Source organism: Tasmannia lanceolata, unplaced genomic scaffold, assembly GCF_043159265.1.
Source record: "Tasmannia lanceolata isolate RefF3 unplaced genomic scaffold, GAP_Taslan_0.1 ptg000018l, whole genome shotgun sequence".
NCBI classification, from domain to species: Eukaryota; Viridiplantae; Streptophyta; class Magnoliopsida; order Canellales; family Winteraceae; genus Tasmannia; species Tasmannia lanceolata.
The window spans coordinates 16020827-16038581 of NW_027518695.1; the positions used below are offsets into that span (position 1 = coordinate 16020827).

General features: G+C 40.6%; 2 protein-coding genes across 2 annotated transcripts; one reads left to right on the plus strand and one right to left on the minus strand.

Annotated features, from left to right (window-relative positions):
- The first annotated feature begins 7209 nt into the window (after nucleotides 1–7209).
- Nucleotides 7210–9026, plus strand: LOC143851135 (uncharacterized). Its single transcript, XM_077360465.1, has one exon. It carries the CDS (start codon nucleotides 7419–7421, stop codon nucleotides 8838–8840), a length of 1422 nt encoding a protein of 473 aa, XP_077216580.1. The 5' UTR covers nucleotides 7210–7418; the 3' UTR covers nucleotides 8841–9026.
- A 2781-nt stretch (nucleotides 9027–11807) lies between these two features.
- Nucleotides 11808–17468, minus strand: LOC143851554 (putative protein phosphatase 2C 73). Its single transcript, XM_077361020.1, has 5 exons — nucleotides 17093–17468; nucleotides 14291–14626; nucleotides 13223–13340; nucleotides 12891–13114; nucleotides 11808–12366 (listed from the first exon to the last, which is right to left on the minus strand). The coding sequence occupies exons 1-5, from the start codon at nucleotides 17288–17290 to the stop codon at nucleotides 11992–11994; spliced, it is 1251 nt and encodes a 416-aa protein (XP_077217135.1). The 5' UTR covers nucleotides 17291–17468; the 3' UTR covers nucleotides 11808–11991.
- Between the last annotated feature and the right edge of the window lie 287 nt (nucleotides 17469–17755).

Below are 17755 nucleotides of genomic sequence, written 5' to 3' on the forward strand. Positions count from 1 at the left end.
GTCCTACATATATAGATGATCTAAACCGTTTATTTTCTGGGCCCGCATAGATGGATGATCCTTGCCCTGATCTAAACTCTTTGATTTGTGAATCGAACTGTTAGGGTCGTGTCCTATGAATACCATTTTGGGGGCCCTGGCCTCTCCAAGTGGGGGCCCAAAAAATAAATTGTTCAGATCATCCATTCACGTGGGCCCACTGTACTTTTTTGGCTACACGTGCGATGCACAGCTGTCCACCATTTAAGTAAGCCCTTTTAAGACGTTCCTAAGTCGTTGATTCTTTACACACCTCTCACATGGGTTTTACACGTAAGCTTTTCGGATTCCTATTAGTAAGGATACAATTTCCACACACTCGTTTTCTCATAATGGCACTCTCCACTCTTCACTTAATTAAATAAACTTTTTTTTATTAATGGTCGATAGTATTCTAGAACGAGACAAGCGTGGTGGGTACGCAGCCGCAAGAGCAGTTAGCAATAAATAAGAAAAAGTTTATTGTATCCAAAACTCAAATCCAAATCAAAATACAAATGCATGAGGTATCCAAACGGAGCCTTACTGATATTATCGACCCTTACTGATATTATCCAAACGGGAAGTGATATATTCCCTCGCCACCTTTTCTTACACCAGAGGGGGCAGTCCCAACTCCCAAGTAAGAAATAGCAGCGAATATGTCATTTCCTTTCTTAGAAATGAAAAACTTAAAAAAGGGAAGGGGATCTACTAGGGTCCATCGCAAAAGGCATTTTGTGGCTGGTCTGTCGCACATCAGACTATCCACCTCGTGAATGGAGACGAGACAAACGCTAGCAAGTCCCTAATGCTTCGTTTGGTTGCATAAAATCTCAGCAGCCGTCGGAATTTGGTTTGGATTTGGCATCCCATTCCATGTTTAGTTGCCAAAATAACATTAGACTCCCTTGGATGTCACCCATGTAATAATTACTTGTGTGATGATGTGGATTCCTTGTCCCCTCTAAAAGCAAATCCTTACGTGACTAAAAAATTTGGTTGAATTTTCTCGGGAATGATGCTCTCTCTTTCTCTCTATCCCTATATTGGTAATGACACCCCTACTTTTTCTCCTACTTTCCGAGGATATGCTGTGCAACCAAACACTGGTTCACTATTCTCCGAGGTAATTCTAGACAAATTAAAATGCTTGTCTCATCCCGTTTGACTCCCTTTGACTTCATATTGCACTACTTTCCGAGCCATTCTTAGCAACCAAACGGAGCAAAAGGGAAATGATATCCCCCCACCTAAACGGATAAAATCCCCCTGCAACAGTTTCTGTGAGAATGGTTCACCGCTTGAGGATAAATTCACCCCTTTTAACGTTTTTCTTTGCCTTTAAAACTTAACGAATAACGTTAAAGAGGAAAAATATCATTCCCCTTCTAAAATGAAAAGTGATATATTCGCCCCCTTTTCTTACACCAGAGGGGCAGTCCCAAGTAGGAAATAGGGGTGAATATGTCATTTCCTTTCTTAGAAATGAAAAACTTAAAACAATATTTAAAAGGATATAGATTCGGATGGGGCCAAATTGATTGACTTCTATAACTTATGGAATAAACCCACAAAATTATGTGCAAATAAGAATGAAAAAACGTGGAGAAGAATAGAGTGTGGGATGTAAAACAGGCTCCGCCAGCAGCATGTAGACACGTGGCAGCAGGCCCAAAGATGCTCAAGCCAGTCGGGACATCTTGCAGCCCCTTGCCGAGTTCTCCAATCACTCCACCCCACGGAGTATGAAACCACAAGAGCCTAGATGAGAGGGGCCCTTGGGGGCGAAGTTGATAGCCAAGTGCCGCCACGCAACCTCACCGCTGCCTTGGTCGAGAGGAGAGCCCTTGGTTGGTTGATGACCAACCACTTATAGTCGAGTGCCACCATGTGCCAGGACCAAAGGCTAGGACCCGCCGAGGCCCTTGCAGGCCCTCGGGCACGTCAAGGCCCTCTACGATCACGGGCCACGACCAATCACCGACTACTCGCTCTCGAGGATCCTACAATATCCCTCTATCTGCCAGCGGATACTACCCAGCCAGAGCCTTACAAGGTTCTATCATTCACAAGTCCCATTTTTGTCAGAGTCCATATTGTCCCATCACCGTGAATTCCCGATCAACACCACTATCACATGACTAGTCCCCATCAGAGATTAGAGTTCCTCATGATATGCCTCGTCATCAGCGAACTATCTCTAGCAAATGCACTGGACCAGTGCTGATTCCCATACCAGCGATTACAAAGTGTTATGTCGCTATCACATCGCACCCACGAGACATGGAACTTGCACCTATAGATGGGAACCTTCCACTCCTTATCCAGTGTGGGCTCATGATCACCCAAGTAACGCACAAATTACCGGTGCTTAGTTCTCATTCTGTTTGCGTTGATTTGACTTGAGTGTAGGGATGTGCATTAATCGATTAAAACCGAAATAACCGACCGAACCAAATTCAGTAGGTTATTTCGGTTCGTTTAAATGGTATTTCGGTTTGGTTTCAATTTCTATTTGTAATAAATTTCGGTTTTCAGTTTCGGTGTCGAATTTTGTTAAAATAATTCGGTTAGGACCGAAAAACCGAATGGGGAGGATTGCTGCTGTCTCCTTCAAGGTTTTTTTTATTGTTTTAACAAATTTCAGCAAGACAAGCAATAGAGAGGCTTCTCGATGACATATGTCAGAAGGTGAAAGACAACAAAGGCTACAGGTTACTTTATCATCAATCACTCTTTATTTGATTTTGTTACCCTATCTTACATCACATTACTCTCTTTACTTATCAAAAGTACCTGACTTATTCCCATCATTACAACCCCATTAATTTATTCTCACCACAATTTTTGTCCAAGACAGTTGCATGCCATTAATTCATGGCCTCTCTTTTTTTTGAAAAGTTTGGGCTCGGGTAGAACTCACTATTCGGTTTGAATCGAAAAAACCGAACAACCGAAATCACCAAATCTGTTTGGTTCGATTTGGTTCATCACCAAATCGGTTCTGTTTCGGTTTGGAAATTTAAGTAACCGAAAAAATTTCGGTTTGCTCAATTTGGTTAATTAGGTTCGGTTTAAACCGAATACTCACCCCTACTTGAGTGTCGAGAGGTTCCTTGGGAGCTCCAACTCGGGTGTCCCTAACCTTTTGCTTATGGGCATATGTCGCAGGCCAAGGCAACCTCCCTTCCATCCAAACCAGATAGAAGGAGGGATCTAGTTCTACGTAACAACTATTCGTACACTTCGTTAGACTTGAGCAGCAACAAAATGGCACCCACCGTGGGGTCAACAATATCCTTGCAGTGAAAGAGGTCTAAATACCGGCCAAGGGGATATAGGTTTTTTTTTTTTTGGACGGGGGGGGGGGGGGGGGGGGGGGGGGGAGGGGGGGAATGCGCTGGAGGTAGCGATGGAATCTTCTGGCAGCTCGATTCCCTCTTACCTTGTTCGGAACTTCCTTATCAGCCTCACTCCCTCTAAGCACCATGGCATCTATCACGCGAACGACCTATAGAGGCAACCCAACCGCTTCAGATTCAGAACAGAGATTATGTGGTGGGGAGATATGAGCTTTCGGTTCTTTGTAGACCTAGAATATTCTTGGTTGGGGTTGAGATCGGACATCTCGTACATGTACACAACCAGCATCAGACTTTCCTCCATACATGCATTGGGGTGGCTTATCTCCGCCAATAGGGTAGTAATATAGGGGCATCTCCTAGGCATTTTACATCATCTTCATAACCGGTAGTTGCATTAACATTAAAAATCAAATTTGATTTGTTGATCCTCAAAACATAAGTTTCCAAAGTACTTGTTGAACCTTTGGGCTAACACAATTCAATTTCACTTGTACGTCTTCATGGTTGAAAGCTTTCGTCTATGAGATCTGAGAACGAGAGCTAGAAGAAGACAGACAGAGAAAGATCCGCAGGTGTTTTCTTCGCACTCTGTGAACTAGAGAGCTAGAGAGATGGTGGGGGTGGTTGAGAGAGAGAGAGAGAGAGAGAGAGAGAGAGAGAGAGAACCACCTTCCCCATGGGTTTCGCTTTCCACCAAAGGTTCTATCGAAAATTCTGCCGAGGTTAACCATTCCACTCATTTATAACACCCAAACGCTGGAATTGTGGGAAAAAGGAATCCAATGCCGATTGTGATTTCCTATTCCGGTATACCAAATTCACCCTAAATAAAGTTGATCATCCACCAAGCATATCCATCTTGACTCAACCCTAGCTCTGGCCTATCCAAATTCCAAACTAAAGAAAACAAAACTAAAATGGGATTTCGTTTGGAAAAAAGAGAAAAGTGAAATTGACTAACGATTTCGTTTTTTTGGAGCTCACTTCTTTGTCTTCTTGGGCATTTGTGTGTTTGGATTGCAAGAAAATGTCTACTCGTTGAGTGAGGACATTCAATAAATGTTCTATTTAGGAACTGATCATGGTCCTTGGGCCCCACTGCGACATAGTGGGTTACACCTCTAATTGATCTGAACCATTCATTTGATAGATACTGATCTGGATCTTGTATAACCCAAAAGTTACACAAACCATGCATTCCTAACATCTAAGAAGGGGAAGTTTTTGTCATTGAATGTGAACCGTTCAGATCAATCAAATGTGGGACCGGCTATGCTGTACTGGTTGTTCAAGGTCTCTCATTGATTTCCTCTTTTCTTTATTATTACTTATGGATGGGAGATTAGAGAAAGCTATTCAAGGATTACTGGGCCCAAATTTTGTAATGCAAGGGATGGTTACTTTGTGATAGGGAAGATTACTTTGTGATCATTACACAAATGGAATAAGAGAGCCCGTTTGGATACCTCATACTCTGTATTTGGATTTGGAATTGAGTTTTGAGTGCAAAATGAATAGATCCGGCAGGCAGCTCATGTTGAGGAGGAGAGAGACGGAAGGGGGTACTTCCTAGTGGAGTGGAGGAGAGGTTGAGGAGCAAAGAGGGTGAAGGAAAATGCCAGATCTGTGGATTTCCAATTTCTTATTTACACAGCAAATTTAGAAATCTGATTTTTTTTCACTGTCAGCTGATGAATTAGAAATCCAAGAATTTGATCCGATCCAAATTACAATGCAAAAAGGGCTGCAAATGTGAGAACTCCAAATCAAAATCTTCTCACGGGAATGTGGACATTGAAGTGAAGTTTTGAACTACATTAGGGTTGGAAAGCATTGTTTTGAAATTAGGGGGCCCACATTACTTGACCTAGATGTCTCTGTGCAATAAAGAGATGATACCCAAATGGGGGAAAATGGTTTCCTTTACTTAATTTGTTTTGTTTTGTTGTGTTGAAACCCGGCCCACATGATTTATCTAATGAGGAATCCAATTGCTTAAATCAAATCACACACCCTAATTAAATAGGGTGTCTTTAGTTTAATTATTTTATAAGGATTTGCTAGGCAATTTCACAGATAACCATTTTGTGGCTCACTTTTGTCTGATTAAGAACAACCGCACAGGACTCACTATGTTGAAATTTTGGTCTTATTTCATTTAATAAATCCGAGGTGGGTGTTCTCTCCTTCAAGAGTAAACCGTGAAATGGCTTTCCATGAAGACAAAATCTGCTGAAAAGTGAGCCTCTGTGGCCGCTGTCAAATGCAACAGACCATCTGCGAAAAATATTATTGGCCGATTGTCATAATCACATGCTTTCTGGACATTTTCTCATTATTAGCTACAATTTTATTGCTAAACAGCCAATCTGTAGTGGCCCACCTCAAGATGGAGATTTAATATGGGAGATCATGGATCTATCCTATGGTAATGAATTTTGGGGAACAGTGTTCCATCTTATGGACGGTTTGGATCATCCTATTATGATGTGGATCGTACACTACTTTTTTGAAAAATAAGGGGTTAAAAGATTATCAAGGTTTACCTAACGAAATGAGAATGGGTAGTAAGAGTAGGGGGTAACACATCTGCGCAATTCCGCTCTCTGAGCATATAATTGGGAAAACAGGTGGGCCCACTGGTCAGGTCGCACTTTCTGCATAGAGAAACAGGTGAGAATGTTCCCGTCTCTCTAAAAGCAAATAGGGTGATGTGGGCCCCATCTTTAACTATCAATGTGAGGTTTCCGATACTAAAAAGTAAAAACAAACAGTGGGACCTACTTAAATGTTTGTACGTTCCAGCTATGCGAACCTAACATCACGGAAGAATCCCGGGATTCATGGGCCCCTTTGGCCTTTGCTATGTAAAAAGAGCTCAGCTTCGTTAAAATGACCGAACTGCCATTGATTTTGACTCACCCATACAAAAGTTGATCAAGGGGATCTATTACACCATCAACGGAGGTCATCGCAAAGTGAGACCTATGGGACCCACTTGTGAAATTTGTATTATTATTACAGACAGAAAACACAGTTGGGTTGGGTCCCATTATAGTCACATTTTGTTAGAAGAACTGATCAGACGGTTGCGCGCGGCCTTCCCTATCAATCATCTATTGAAGGGCCAACCAAACAAACGGCTATGATAAACTTACGTAGGCTATATTTTTCAAAGAGTCCAGTATGGCCTATACCATATAATGATCCAAACCGTCCATTTGATGGGTCACAACATAAACAGGCTGTGCTCTAAAAATCATTTCCATAAGATGATCTTAACTCTCCAATCTCTAGAGGTTTCCATATAAGGGTGTCAATTTTGGCTCGGGCTCAGAAGCTCGCTCGAGCTCGGCTCGAATCCTTAACGAGCCGAGCCGAGCCGAGCCGGCTCGCCGTTAAGCTTAACGAGCCGAGCCCGATTTAGGCCAGGCTTGGCTCGTTAGGGCTTGTTAAGAATTTAATATATTTAAATATATATATGATATATTAATATATACACTAAAAGGGTTGTCCATGGAGTGAAAAGGGGAGGCAAAATATGTTACTTCATTTTTGGAACCCCATTTGTTACTTGGACCACCCCTCATAGTGTAAAAAAAGTAGTCAAATTACACTAGATAGGGCTGTCCGGGAAAGATGAGGGGTGTGAATTTAATATAACCCGAGCTCGGTAAGGCTCGCGAGCCTGACCTAGCTGAGCCGAGCCTGGGCCGAGCTTTTGAGCTTAACGAGCTGAGCCTGGCCAAGCTCGGCTCGGCTCGTTTCCATAACATGCAATCCCTCTATGGATAATCTATTCATGTTATATATTAAGACAATAACGAGACACAACGAGAGAGAGAGACAATGGAGAGCTGAAAGATGAGACATAGAAGAAGAGCCATGTATTTTTACCATATTAACCCTACCCTTTCCTTCAATTTTCGAACAACTCTCATCGGTGCTAACCACACCTCCGCCCGTTTCTGCTCCCGCTAATAAACTTCCTTATTTGTAAATAGTGTTTCTCAATTCGCCCCTTCCTCTATAATGGAACCCTCTTCTAAACCCATTTCTTTAAGAAATATTGTAATCCGTACTCTTTTCTTAGCAATTTTCACTCTCCTCCTTCGATTCGTATACGTTGTCACAATCCGAACTGAAAGCTTCAATGTACTTACATTCAGTGGTGGTGCCATTATCAATTCAACCCCTCACTCTTCAGATTCTGAAGAAGATCTATGGACGAGTCAGGAGTGGAGGAAAACCGTGGATTACTACTCTTCTCTGTTCCAAGATTTAATTGTTGAAGGTTTTTTACCCACATTTTCAAAAGCCCTTTGTGTTGGAACCCTAATTGGGCAAGAAGTATATGCCCTAAAAGAGATCGGAATCGTTGATTCGGTTGGAATTTCTAAGAACCCATATCCACCGTTGGTTATCTCCGGCGAGCCTCAGAATCTGCCGTTCGATGATGAGACGTTTGATTTTGAGTTTGCTAATGGGGTAACTCGGTTGGAAGAGTTTGCTTTTGAAATTTCAAGAACCCTAAAACCCAAAGGGTTTTTAGTCATTCACACTTCAATGGTGAATGATTTGAATAATCTGAATTGGGTACTTGGTTTGTTCAGTTGCTGTAGATTGATTCTCTCGCACGAGATCGACGGTCCTGATTCGTCTACATCCCTCCATCAGATTGTGATGAAGAAGGAAGCTCAGATTGTAAATAAGTGCTCTGTGAAGGGGTACAAATGGGAATTGGTCAAGAAGTTGGAGCCTCTCATTGCAGAGGAGCCTTTGAAGCCATGGATTACATTGAGGAGGAATATGAAGAATGTCAAATATCTTCCATCAATGGTGAATATAAGATTTAAGGATAGATATGTGTATATTGATGTTGGAGCAAGGAGCTATGGATCAAGCATTGGGAGTTGGTTTATGAAGCAATACCCAAAACAGAATAGGACTTTTGAAGTATACGCCATTGAGGCAGACCGAGTTTTTCATGAAGAGTATAGGAAGAAGAAAGGTGTTAAGCTCTTGCCTTATGCGGCGTGGGTACGAAATGAGACGCTTTTTTTCGAAATCAATCCCGACCAAGATCGGGTAATGGGTAACAATGCTAGGGGAATGGGTCGGATTCGGCCTGTTGGATCATCGATTTTCAGTGGTAATGTAGAAAGGATCAGGGGTTTTGATTTTGCGAATTGGGTGATGAGTACAGTTTCGGAGAGGGATTTTGTTGTGATGAAGATGGATGTTGAAGGGACTGAATTCGATTTGATCCCGAGGTTATTTGAGACGGGTGCGATTTGTTTGATCGATGAGCTTTTCCTTGAATGCCATTACAATAGATGGCAGAGATGCTGCCCTGGAGAGAGGAGTTCCAAGTATGAGAAGACTTATAATCAGTGCTTGGAGCTGTTTTCTTCTCTCAGAAACAGTGGTACTCTTGTTCATCAATGGTGGTGACTGGTGGCATTGTAAACGATAACACATCTTCTGTAAGATTATTTGCTCATTTCTTTTATAGATTTTGCTTTTTACAGTTGCAAATATGTTGCTCTTTTTCAGTTTTCACTACATAAATGTAAAATTCACTTATTTATTTTTCTTGTAGTGGGTCTTTGAAATTCAATCCAATCATTTATCTTCTTCATTAAATTTAATAGTTTCTGCCAGCAATCTACTTTCTTTTAGCTGAGCAATGACTAGAAAGTGAAGAAAAGAGCCAGCGAACGAACAAGAGAATAAACTTCCCCTTCTATTTGTGAATCAAGAAACAAGCCAAGGAAAAGAAACCACAAAGTATATAATAGAAACTCAACCAAGCACAACTGAAGAACACCAGATTTAACGTAGAAAACCCTCTATGATGAAGGGAAAAACCATGGGACAACTCTGAGAGATATCCACTAAAATGCAACGAGGGATACAATGTCTTTCTTCTCAAGTCTTACCTAAAACTTGAGGTTGACAACCAGAATTAGAGTAATAAGAACTTGGAGAGAATAGAGGGTTACCTTATATCCAACAAGAGAACTCATTCTCACCTCTAAAACGAGAGCGTGAGAGATGGCTTTACTTTGTTTTCACTTTGGACATAAAAAACCTTTTATGTGATATCCCTTTTGACGGAAAGGGAGAGATTTTCTCTCTCAATGCGGTTTCTCTTTTTTTGGGACGGAAAGAACAGCATTTTCGGCCAACTCTACACGAAAGAGAAGAACTCTCTTATGAGGCTGGATCCCATGAAGATCCCAATAGGTGTCTTTTTTGTTATGCTAAAAACATTAGCACAAGTTGGGTTTTGGATTGATCTGGTGAGGAACAACTATACTATGTTGATCACATTGAATTTACAGTGTGTAGTGTGTTCTTAGCTGTAGCAGCCCAATTGATCGTAAAGATTTTATGTCTGGGAACCCTCTCTTCCCTCCTTGTGAAGAACCCTCCACTTGAAAGATCAATTCTTTGGGATCCTTTCTTCTCACAACAGCCCCAAAAGCCACATGATTAAAGAATTGGCCGCTGTGAAAATTGGAGATTTCGATTTATGGCACTGACCCACGAGACCAGGATAAGCCAATTCGGCTACAGTTAACAGATTGGAATTTGATTTATGGCATAAGAGACTAGGATATGCCAATTTAACTATAGTTAGCAATTTCGGATTTGAAGTATCTTCTCCTGTTTCCAATCAGAACAAGTCTTTTTCGAATCTGTCGAATATCTAACCATGTTGAGGTCTTTTATAAAAGGCATAATCCAGTTGCTTTTTCTCCTCTGGATTTAATGAATCTGAAGGGTCTTTCTGTTTCTGTCTGGATGTGCTTCTGATGTGATATTTTTGGATGACTTCTGTAGGTTTTCATGGTTTGATTCACCAAAAACCAAATATGTTTGTGATGTGATAGGTTTTCATGCTTCTGATGCGATATTTCTGGATCACTTGCTCGTGCACTGCACCTATGCTAGGGAGGTTTTGTGTTGCATCCTTAAGAAATTTGGGATGTCTTGTGTCTTCCCTTGCCGATGGCAGATTTTTTTTTTTTTGGAAAGCTGGTTTCTAGTCTCTTGGCCTTCAATTTTCTGTGCAGAAAGCTTTTGTGAGGATAGTGAGAGTTAAGTGGACTTCACTCCCGTAGTATGCATATCAACCATATTGAACTTATGGAAGAGGTATAGAGAACAAATGTTAATGGCAGATTCAACTTCCAAGAATTGGACAGTTCATTTGAACATTAAAGATTCAACTTCCAAGAATTGAACAGTTCATTTGAACATTAAAAGTTCTTTTCAAGTTAGCAAACTCATCAAATCATGATGATTTTCTCCTCAGAGCATGTTTGGCTACCGTCAATTTTTTTATATGTTAAACTAGTGTCTCCAAGTCGTGAGAGAAGGGTAGGGCAGGTGAAGTGGCTAAAAATCAGGAAACTAGTGTCTCTAAGTGGTGAGTAGTGGCTAAGAGGAAGTCTAAACTAAAGGGAGCCCTTGCAAAAAAGAGGTGAAAGGGCTCCCCAGTTGGCTGCAAATCACCATCATGTTTGACTTTTCGGTAGCTATTTCTGCATGATGGTGATGTGCAGCCAATGGGAGAGCCCTTTCACCTCTTTTTTGCAAGGACTCCCTTCAATCTAGAATTCCTCAGTGGCTAAAAGTAAAAAAACAAAAAGCTCTGTAAAAGATAGGATTGACTTTTTCTTGATTTTTAGCCACTTCTCACCCTCATCTCAATCGTGCCCTTTCAAATCTCTCTCCTCCTCCCACCCGCGCTATCCCTCTCTCACCACTTGGAGACACTAATTTATCATGAAAAAATTCCTGGCTGCCATGCATGGCCCAAGTTTTTGGGTAAAGGAAGATAAATAAGTTTGTAACAGATAGAGCCGAAATGGTCAAGGATGTACACTTCATTTGACTTGAAACTGTGTGGTAAAGGGGTGAGTACAATATCATAAATTACGATGAGTTTTCTGTACAAGTTTTGATACATGGAGTCAAAGCTTCCTCAGAATATTCTGTTCTGATCTTCTATCAGTTTAGATACTTGGAATCAGGAGCTTTCTTTTTCTTAGATTTACCAGCATTCCCTATTATACAAGGAAAATTGTCATTTTTATTTTTGATAGGTAAGGAACACATCCTTTTACCAATGAGCTAGAGGCTCAACCCCTATTGTCATTTCCTAGAGGATTCATGTTGGTTTTTATTTGTTACCGGCATTCCCTGTTATACAAGGAAAATTGTCATTTTTATTTTTGATAGGTAAGCTGGGATCGAACCCCTGACCTCTTGGTTGAGGAACACATCCTTTTACCAATAAGCTAGAGGCTCAACCCCTATTGTCATTTCCTAGAGGATTGATGTTCCTTCAAATAATTTATAATATCCCTCCCATGCCTTTCTTTGGACAGCAGCAGCGCCTGCAACACATTTATTTCATCTTTCAGATTTCCATTTGGAATGGGTCTTGGAATTTTTATGTTCCAATATTTCAAATGTAGCTTGACAGAGGCATGAGTTCCTCACACCCAACAATCCATTGCATTGTTGGTTTTTTTTTGTGAGAAGTTTATAAAACAAAACTAACCTTCTTTTTATGATTGATGGATCTCCTTCAAGTTCTAATTGTTGAAAACCGAGGAAGCTTCACTATAGAATTCACTCTACTGACACCATCAAGAGCATTCCATGCGTCCTCAGCCGTTGTAGTCCCAAATCTTTGCGAGCCTCCATCACTTCCTGTACTTTCAGAAAACAATGGCTCGCGGCATTTCATATCGGCTTCTGTCAATTCTGACATTGGATTGGGAGATATGGATGGAAACTTCAAGAATAGGCATATAGCGGCACAATCGTCGATCTTTGAAGTCGGATATTTACATTTCCATGCATGAGTAGCATGATGAACTAACAATTTAGCCGCCATGGATCGCTTCCTAGCCGAAGACACTATCTTTATTACATCCTTGTTTGATAACACATCCCATACCTGTGAAAGAACCATTTCACATCTTAATAGTGCCGATTTTGAAGAAAACATCTTCTAATGAAAAAAAAAAAAAACAAGAAAAAAAAAAAAAAAACAGATTTTTCCACTGTCATATTGAAGCAACTCCTTGCATTGTGATATGGGTAACATCAGATAAGAGACTTTTAAAATGGGTTAATAGATATTGGCATAATCTTGATAGGAACAGAACTTTCGGAAGAAACATTGTTGTCTTATCATCTCTTATTAGAGTGTGCTGATCATATTGAATTTCTGTATAAAATTCAACTATATCCAATCCTGATTGCCAGTGATCAGGTACGGGCCCGCAACCCTCTAAGGTCGGCCCTGCACATGACAACCATTCAATCAGGATCACATGGTTGTGGAGTTAAGCCGCTGAATTTGATGTGGTTGACTCACACCGGACATTCGCTAAAAAAAAGTAGGGATAATTTTAGATCCTTTCAACATCAATCATAAATAACAAACTGATTATGAGAGTTTAACTTTTTCTTTCTTACCCCATCAGTTGCAAGAACAACAAATTCATCCTTGTCTGTGATTTTCCTGTAAGAAACTTGTGGGATAGAGCTAAGGCCAAAATCTTTCAGGCAGAAATCGCCAAAAGCTCTCGCCATGGCAAGGCCTGGACAATCATCTTCAGGCAACCACATTCTGTACACATCTGGTTCTTGCTCTAGAGCAAAAACTCTTCCTTTACAACTTATAATCCTTTCAGCTTCACCTGTATTATACACACACAACCCAAGAGAGATGCAAATAGATCTTAGAGTTGTAATGCAATGTCGATTCATGGATTGGAGGAGAAAAGAAAAAGAAAGAAAAAACTAACTTGGAAGATTCGGTTTTAAGTCAACAGTGAGTTGGACAGGAATGGGTTGGTTTTTGTCGTCTCTGGTGCAAAGAATTGCACGAGAATCCCCTAAGTTGGCAATTGTCAAGTGTTCCCCCTGAAAGATTAGGGGAAATATTATCAATGTACCACCCTACTGTTATCTGCTGTTTGTTCATAAGAGTACTCTCAACCACACTTGCATTACAAATCATCAAAAAATGCTTACTCCATTAACAAAATGTAGAGATACAAGAAAACTGAATGCAGAGGAAATCATAATAAAAAGGTCTGGCATGGAAATCCCCCATGATCAATTAAAAAGATGTTCAGAAGATAAATCACGAATGAAAACAGATATTTTTTTGGGTCGGTAAGCTGGAATCAAACCTGCCACCTAAAGGTTGAGATACAAAGCTTCAACCATAGAACTACAGGTCCAACCCCATGAAGAGATAGACATAGATCTAAGATTTCAAAGCTTGTCATCTATTCTGAATTCTGATAGTTAATTGGGTTTTCATCGCGAGTATGACCGAGTTTTAATCTGCAATGTACAAATTTTCATATTTTAACAAAATTTCTTGATTGCCATTATAAAAAAAAAAGAATTTCTTGCTTCCTCGTAAAAAACAAGGGATTACTATCAAACTAGACTCTATAGCTATGCTGCAGCATTACGGATACGAGTGTTGGAATCCGACATAAGTATCAGGTGTTTGATTCGGCAAGCCTAAAAAAGAATGATTCATGGATTCGTTAAAATATTTTAATCATTTCTCAAAATTTAATATTTTTACATATTAATATAGTTATAACAAATAATATATTGAAAATATTAATAGGTTAAGTAGAGATGATGTTTTATTTCCATTTAAGAAACTTACTATTAGGATGGGTAAAAATCAAAACATGCAGTAATTGTAAAGCTGTGGCTGTAGTATTAATAAAACTGATAAAAGAGATCTAGAAGTGTCACAGAGAATTCTAAAGTATTGGAATCCGAGACGTGTCCGACTAGGTACTTCGCCCATTTAGAAGAATTCATGTAACATGACTTTGTAGTACCTGTTTAAGTATGGAGACGGCTGTGGCTCCACTGCAATAGCAGTCGATTGTGGAATGTTGGCCGAGTTCTTCATCCATCTCTTTGAAGGCCTTAACAAAACCAGCCTTCCATGAAGAAAATGATGGATGATGACTATCAGCATCCACATTGTTATCATCACTATCAAAATCTTCATTGTCATCACTGTCATCACTATCATTTGGTTTCGACGGTTTCAATTTCTGAGAGAGCTTTGAAGGCAGAACATCACGTACATGGGCTGCAACCTTGTGACCTTGCGGGCCATGGCCGTCAAACACACCACAATAGATCTTATCCTTTTCACCATTGAAATCCTGAAGAATAATAAATAACATTACATGAGAAAGGAAATGGATGTTTAATGAAGACAATTAAGTTTGATAGAACACAATTATGATAAGCAACAAGAACTCTAGCGAAAAGGTTCACCAATTAGGCAATAACCAACAAAACAAAAACAAAAATCTTTACCAAATGCTTTATCTGCCCAATTTGGCTTAAAGTCAAAGAATTTAAGATGCCAGTAAGAGAAATAGGGAGAGAAGGATTACACAACCGAATCATACAGAAAACAACAAAAGAAAGATACAAGCTCAATAACGTTATATACTAGCTCGAATAGATTTCAAAAAGTTATAGGGAAAAAACTCCAGAAAAACAAGAATCACAACCCACACCGAATGATTTATCTGCCTAAATTGGTTTAACATCTAATAATTTAAGATACCAGTAAGAGAAATAGAAAGAGATGGATTACACACCAGAATCATACAGAAAACAACTAAACAAAGATAAAAGCTCAATAAAGTTATACCAAGGAAGCATCAAATCAAACTCAAAAGAGATGAAACGTATCTTTATTTTAATGACATAGGGTATCCCCACGCCAATGTTTAGGGCGGGACTATTCCCTATGGATGCACACAATTACCAGTAAACCACGTGCATTGTGTGAATGTTTAGGGCGGGACTATTCCCTACGGATGCACGCAATTACCCGTAAACCACGTGCATCACGTGCGTGCACGTGTGTGCGTGTGTTTTTGTGTGAGCGTGCGTGTGTGTGTGTAAACTCACGTCAATGGGGAGCATACCCATGACTTTAAGCCAAAGAGCCACAAACGTATTTTACAAATGAAAAATTATTGTTCAGGCCGAAATCAAATAACCAGCGAGAGGGCGACACGTGACGGGCAACGCGAACATCCAAGATAGACAGGTCGCCCAACACAGTCAGAACCAAAAACCCTCAGCCAAACGGCTTCAAAAGCTGAGTGATCACATGAGCCACCTCGCGGCACCACTGCCACTTCAATCAGGTTGGCACCTCTTGGCTGACCTCCCGTCGACTGACTGCATACGGCAAGTCCGAAGGCCAAACCCCCGGGACCACTCGCGGTCTTCAAGCGAGACAGTTCATCCCAGCGACCAAGTAGCGGCACGCGTCCACTGACTTATCAGCTCACAACACCGTACGACATCCCCTTACCCACCCACTATCACCTGCTCCCGCTCAGAGCCGTCTATGGTCTTGTCACTCACCAACCCTTTGATCATCACCATCAGAAGTAGTACAAGCTTCACCGAGTGCCTCACGGACTCGTCAAGGCGAGAGACCTTACATGGATCTTCTCTGTCGCCTCACTACACCGAATGCCTCACAGCCCGCCAAGCTGAAGGACCTTACGCAGATCTTCTTTGTCACCTCGATGTGCCGAGTGCCTCACGGCCTCACCAATCCGGGTGATCCTTAACTTTTTGTCTCAGTTGCTTCTGTGTGCTAGGTCCGGTTGAGCCATCATAGCATCAAGGCAAGCCTCTATTTTATTATCTCCTGAACGTTCGGGTTTACAATAGGGAAGAGGTCTACCTATTCTCCATCATGTATAATGAAAACTCCCCTCCCTCTCGGAAAGTCTCGCTTTGATCTCCTTTAGCAATGAAAAATCTTTACCAATGATAAGCTTTCAAACAAAGAAAGAGGGAACAGGGAACGCTCTTCACCAATCAGCTACCCTGTTCATATTTCAACTTCTTCCCCCTTCTCGTTAGTTCTTAGCTATTGCGGACATGCGTCTGTCAAGCCCCCGGGGTTAACTTGCTCTGGCAGCTGACTCCTTTTCAATAGAAAGGACCTATGGACGATCGTAAATGGGACAGAAAAGCGGAATTGGTTAGCAAGGCAATGAAAGATAAAAAGGGTTGCTACGCAGGTTGCAGGTCGAGGCTATCTCCCTCCCTCCCTCCCTCCAAAACCAGGCAGAAGGCGGGACCCAGCGCATCAGGACTGTTCATACACTAGGCCAGATTTGAGCAGCACCAATTATGTCAAACAATCTTTATACCAAGAGAATAGTAAACAATGGATTGAGAAAAATCAATCTTTATAACAAGAGAACAAAAATAAAACTGAAAATGGATGAAGAATCTCTTACAAATGAAACAAACTCAGTGACCCAACAAAAAGAAAACACAAATATTAATAACAGGGAAGCAAACACCAAATCAAACTTATAAAACATATGAAAAATCTCTTAAAAGTGGACATGAAAAGTAACAAAAAAGAAGATGAAGAAGAAGAAAACCTAAGAAAATTGTACCTATAAAACATTAAATCAAACAATCTCATACCAAGGAAAATAAGAATAAAAAACAAAAAACATAGCCCAATAATGTAATACCTAGAAAGCAATAAAAAAAGCCTCAGAAACAAATGGGAAAAAAAAAAAATCCCATTCTCATCACCCATTTCTTCAATAACAACAATAGAATTTCCTTACCTCCCATATGGTCATGGCATCTTGATTTATCCCCTTCTTTCCTTGTTGTGTGAACATAGATGCAAACTTATAAAACCCTTGCAACCTCACACGTGCCCCTCCCTCTCCTTCACGTGCCTTTTCATCATCATCAAATTTTTCCTCCTCATCTTCCTCATATCCTTCACCTTTCTCTTCCTTGCTACAACAAGCCCCCATTTTTACAAACCTCTCTTTTTTCTTTTTTTCAAAAGAAAATGAATCAAGACCCCCAAATTTCCTCTCAATACCCACAAAATTCCGATCAAAATACACCAGAATTCAGTTTTCCCGGCAACCCAAGAAAGCTCATCTCCCCATAAAACGAAAATGAGGAGGATTCAAGGAGATGGGGTCAATCTCATTCTTCTTTTTTTATTGGAAAAATTGCGAATTGGGGACACCAAAATTCAAGAATTGTGAAAGGGGGCCGCAGTTTTGGAAAATTGTTAGAGAGGGACGAAATGGGGTTATCAAAGTCTCTAAAAGGGGGTTATTAACCCTCTAAATGCGGTTATCAAACTCTCAAAAGGGGGTTATCAACCCTATTTAAGAATTTTTCAAAATTGTTCACCCGTTCACAATTCTTGTATTTTGGCGTCCCGCATTGGCAATTTTTCCTTTTTTATTCTTCCACCAAGATGG

Coding starts and splice junctions, on each gene's coding strand:
- LOC143851135 (XM_077360465.1), top strand. CDS start 7,419: ATGGAACCCTCTTCTAAACCCATTTCTTTAAGAAATATTGTAATCCGT.
- LOC143851554 (XM_077361020.1), bottom strand. CDS start 17,290: ATGGGGGCTTGTTGTAGCAAGGAAGAGAAAGGTGAAGGATATGAGGAA. Junction 14,627..17,092: donor ATGCCATGACCATATGGGAG/GTAAGGAAATTC, acceptor ATTATTCTTCAG/GATTTCAATGGTGAAAAGGA. Junction 12,367..12,890: donor TTGTTCTTGCAACTGATGGG/GTAAGAAAGAAA, acceptor GTTCTTTCACAG/GTATGGGATGTGTTATCAAA.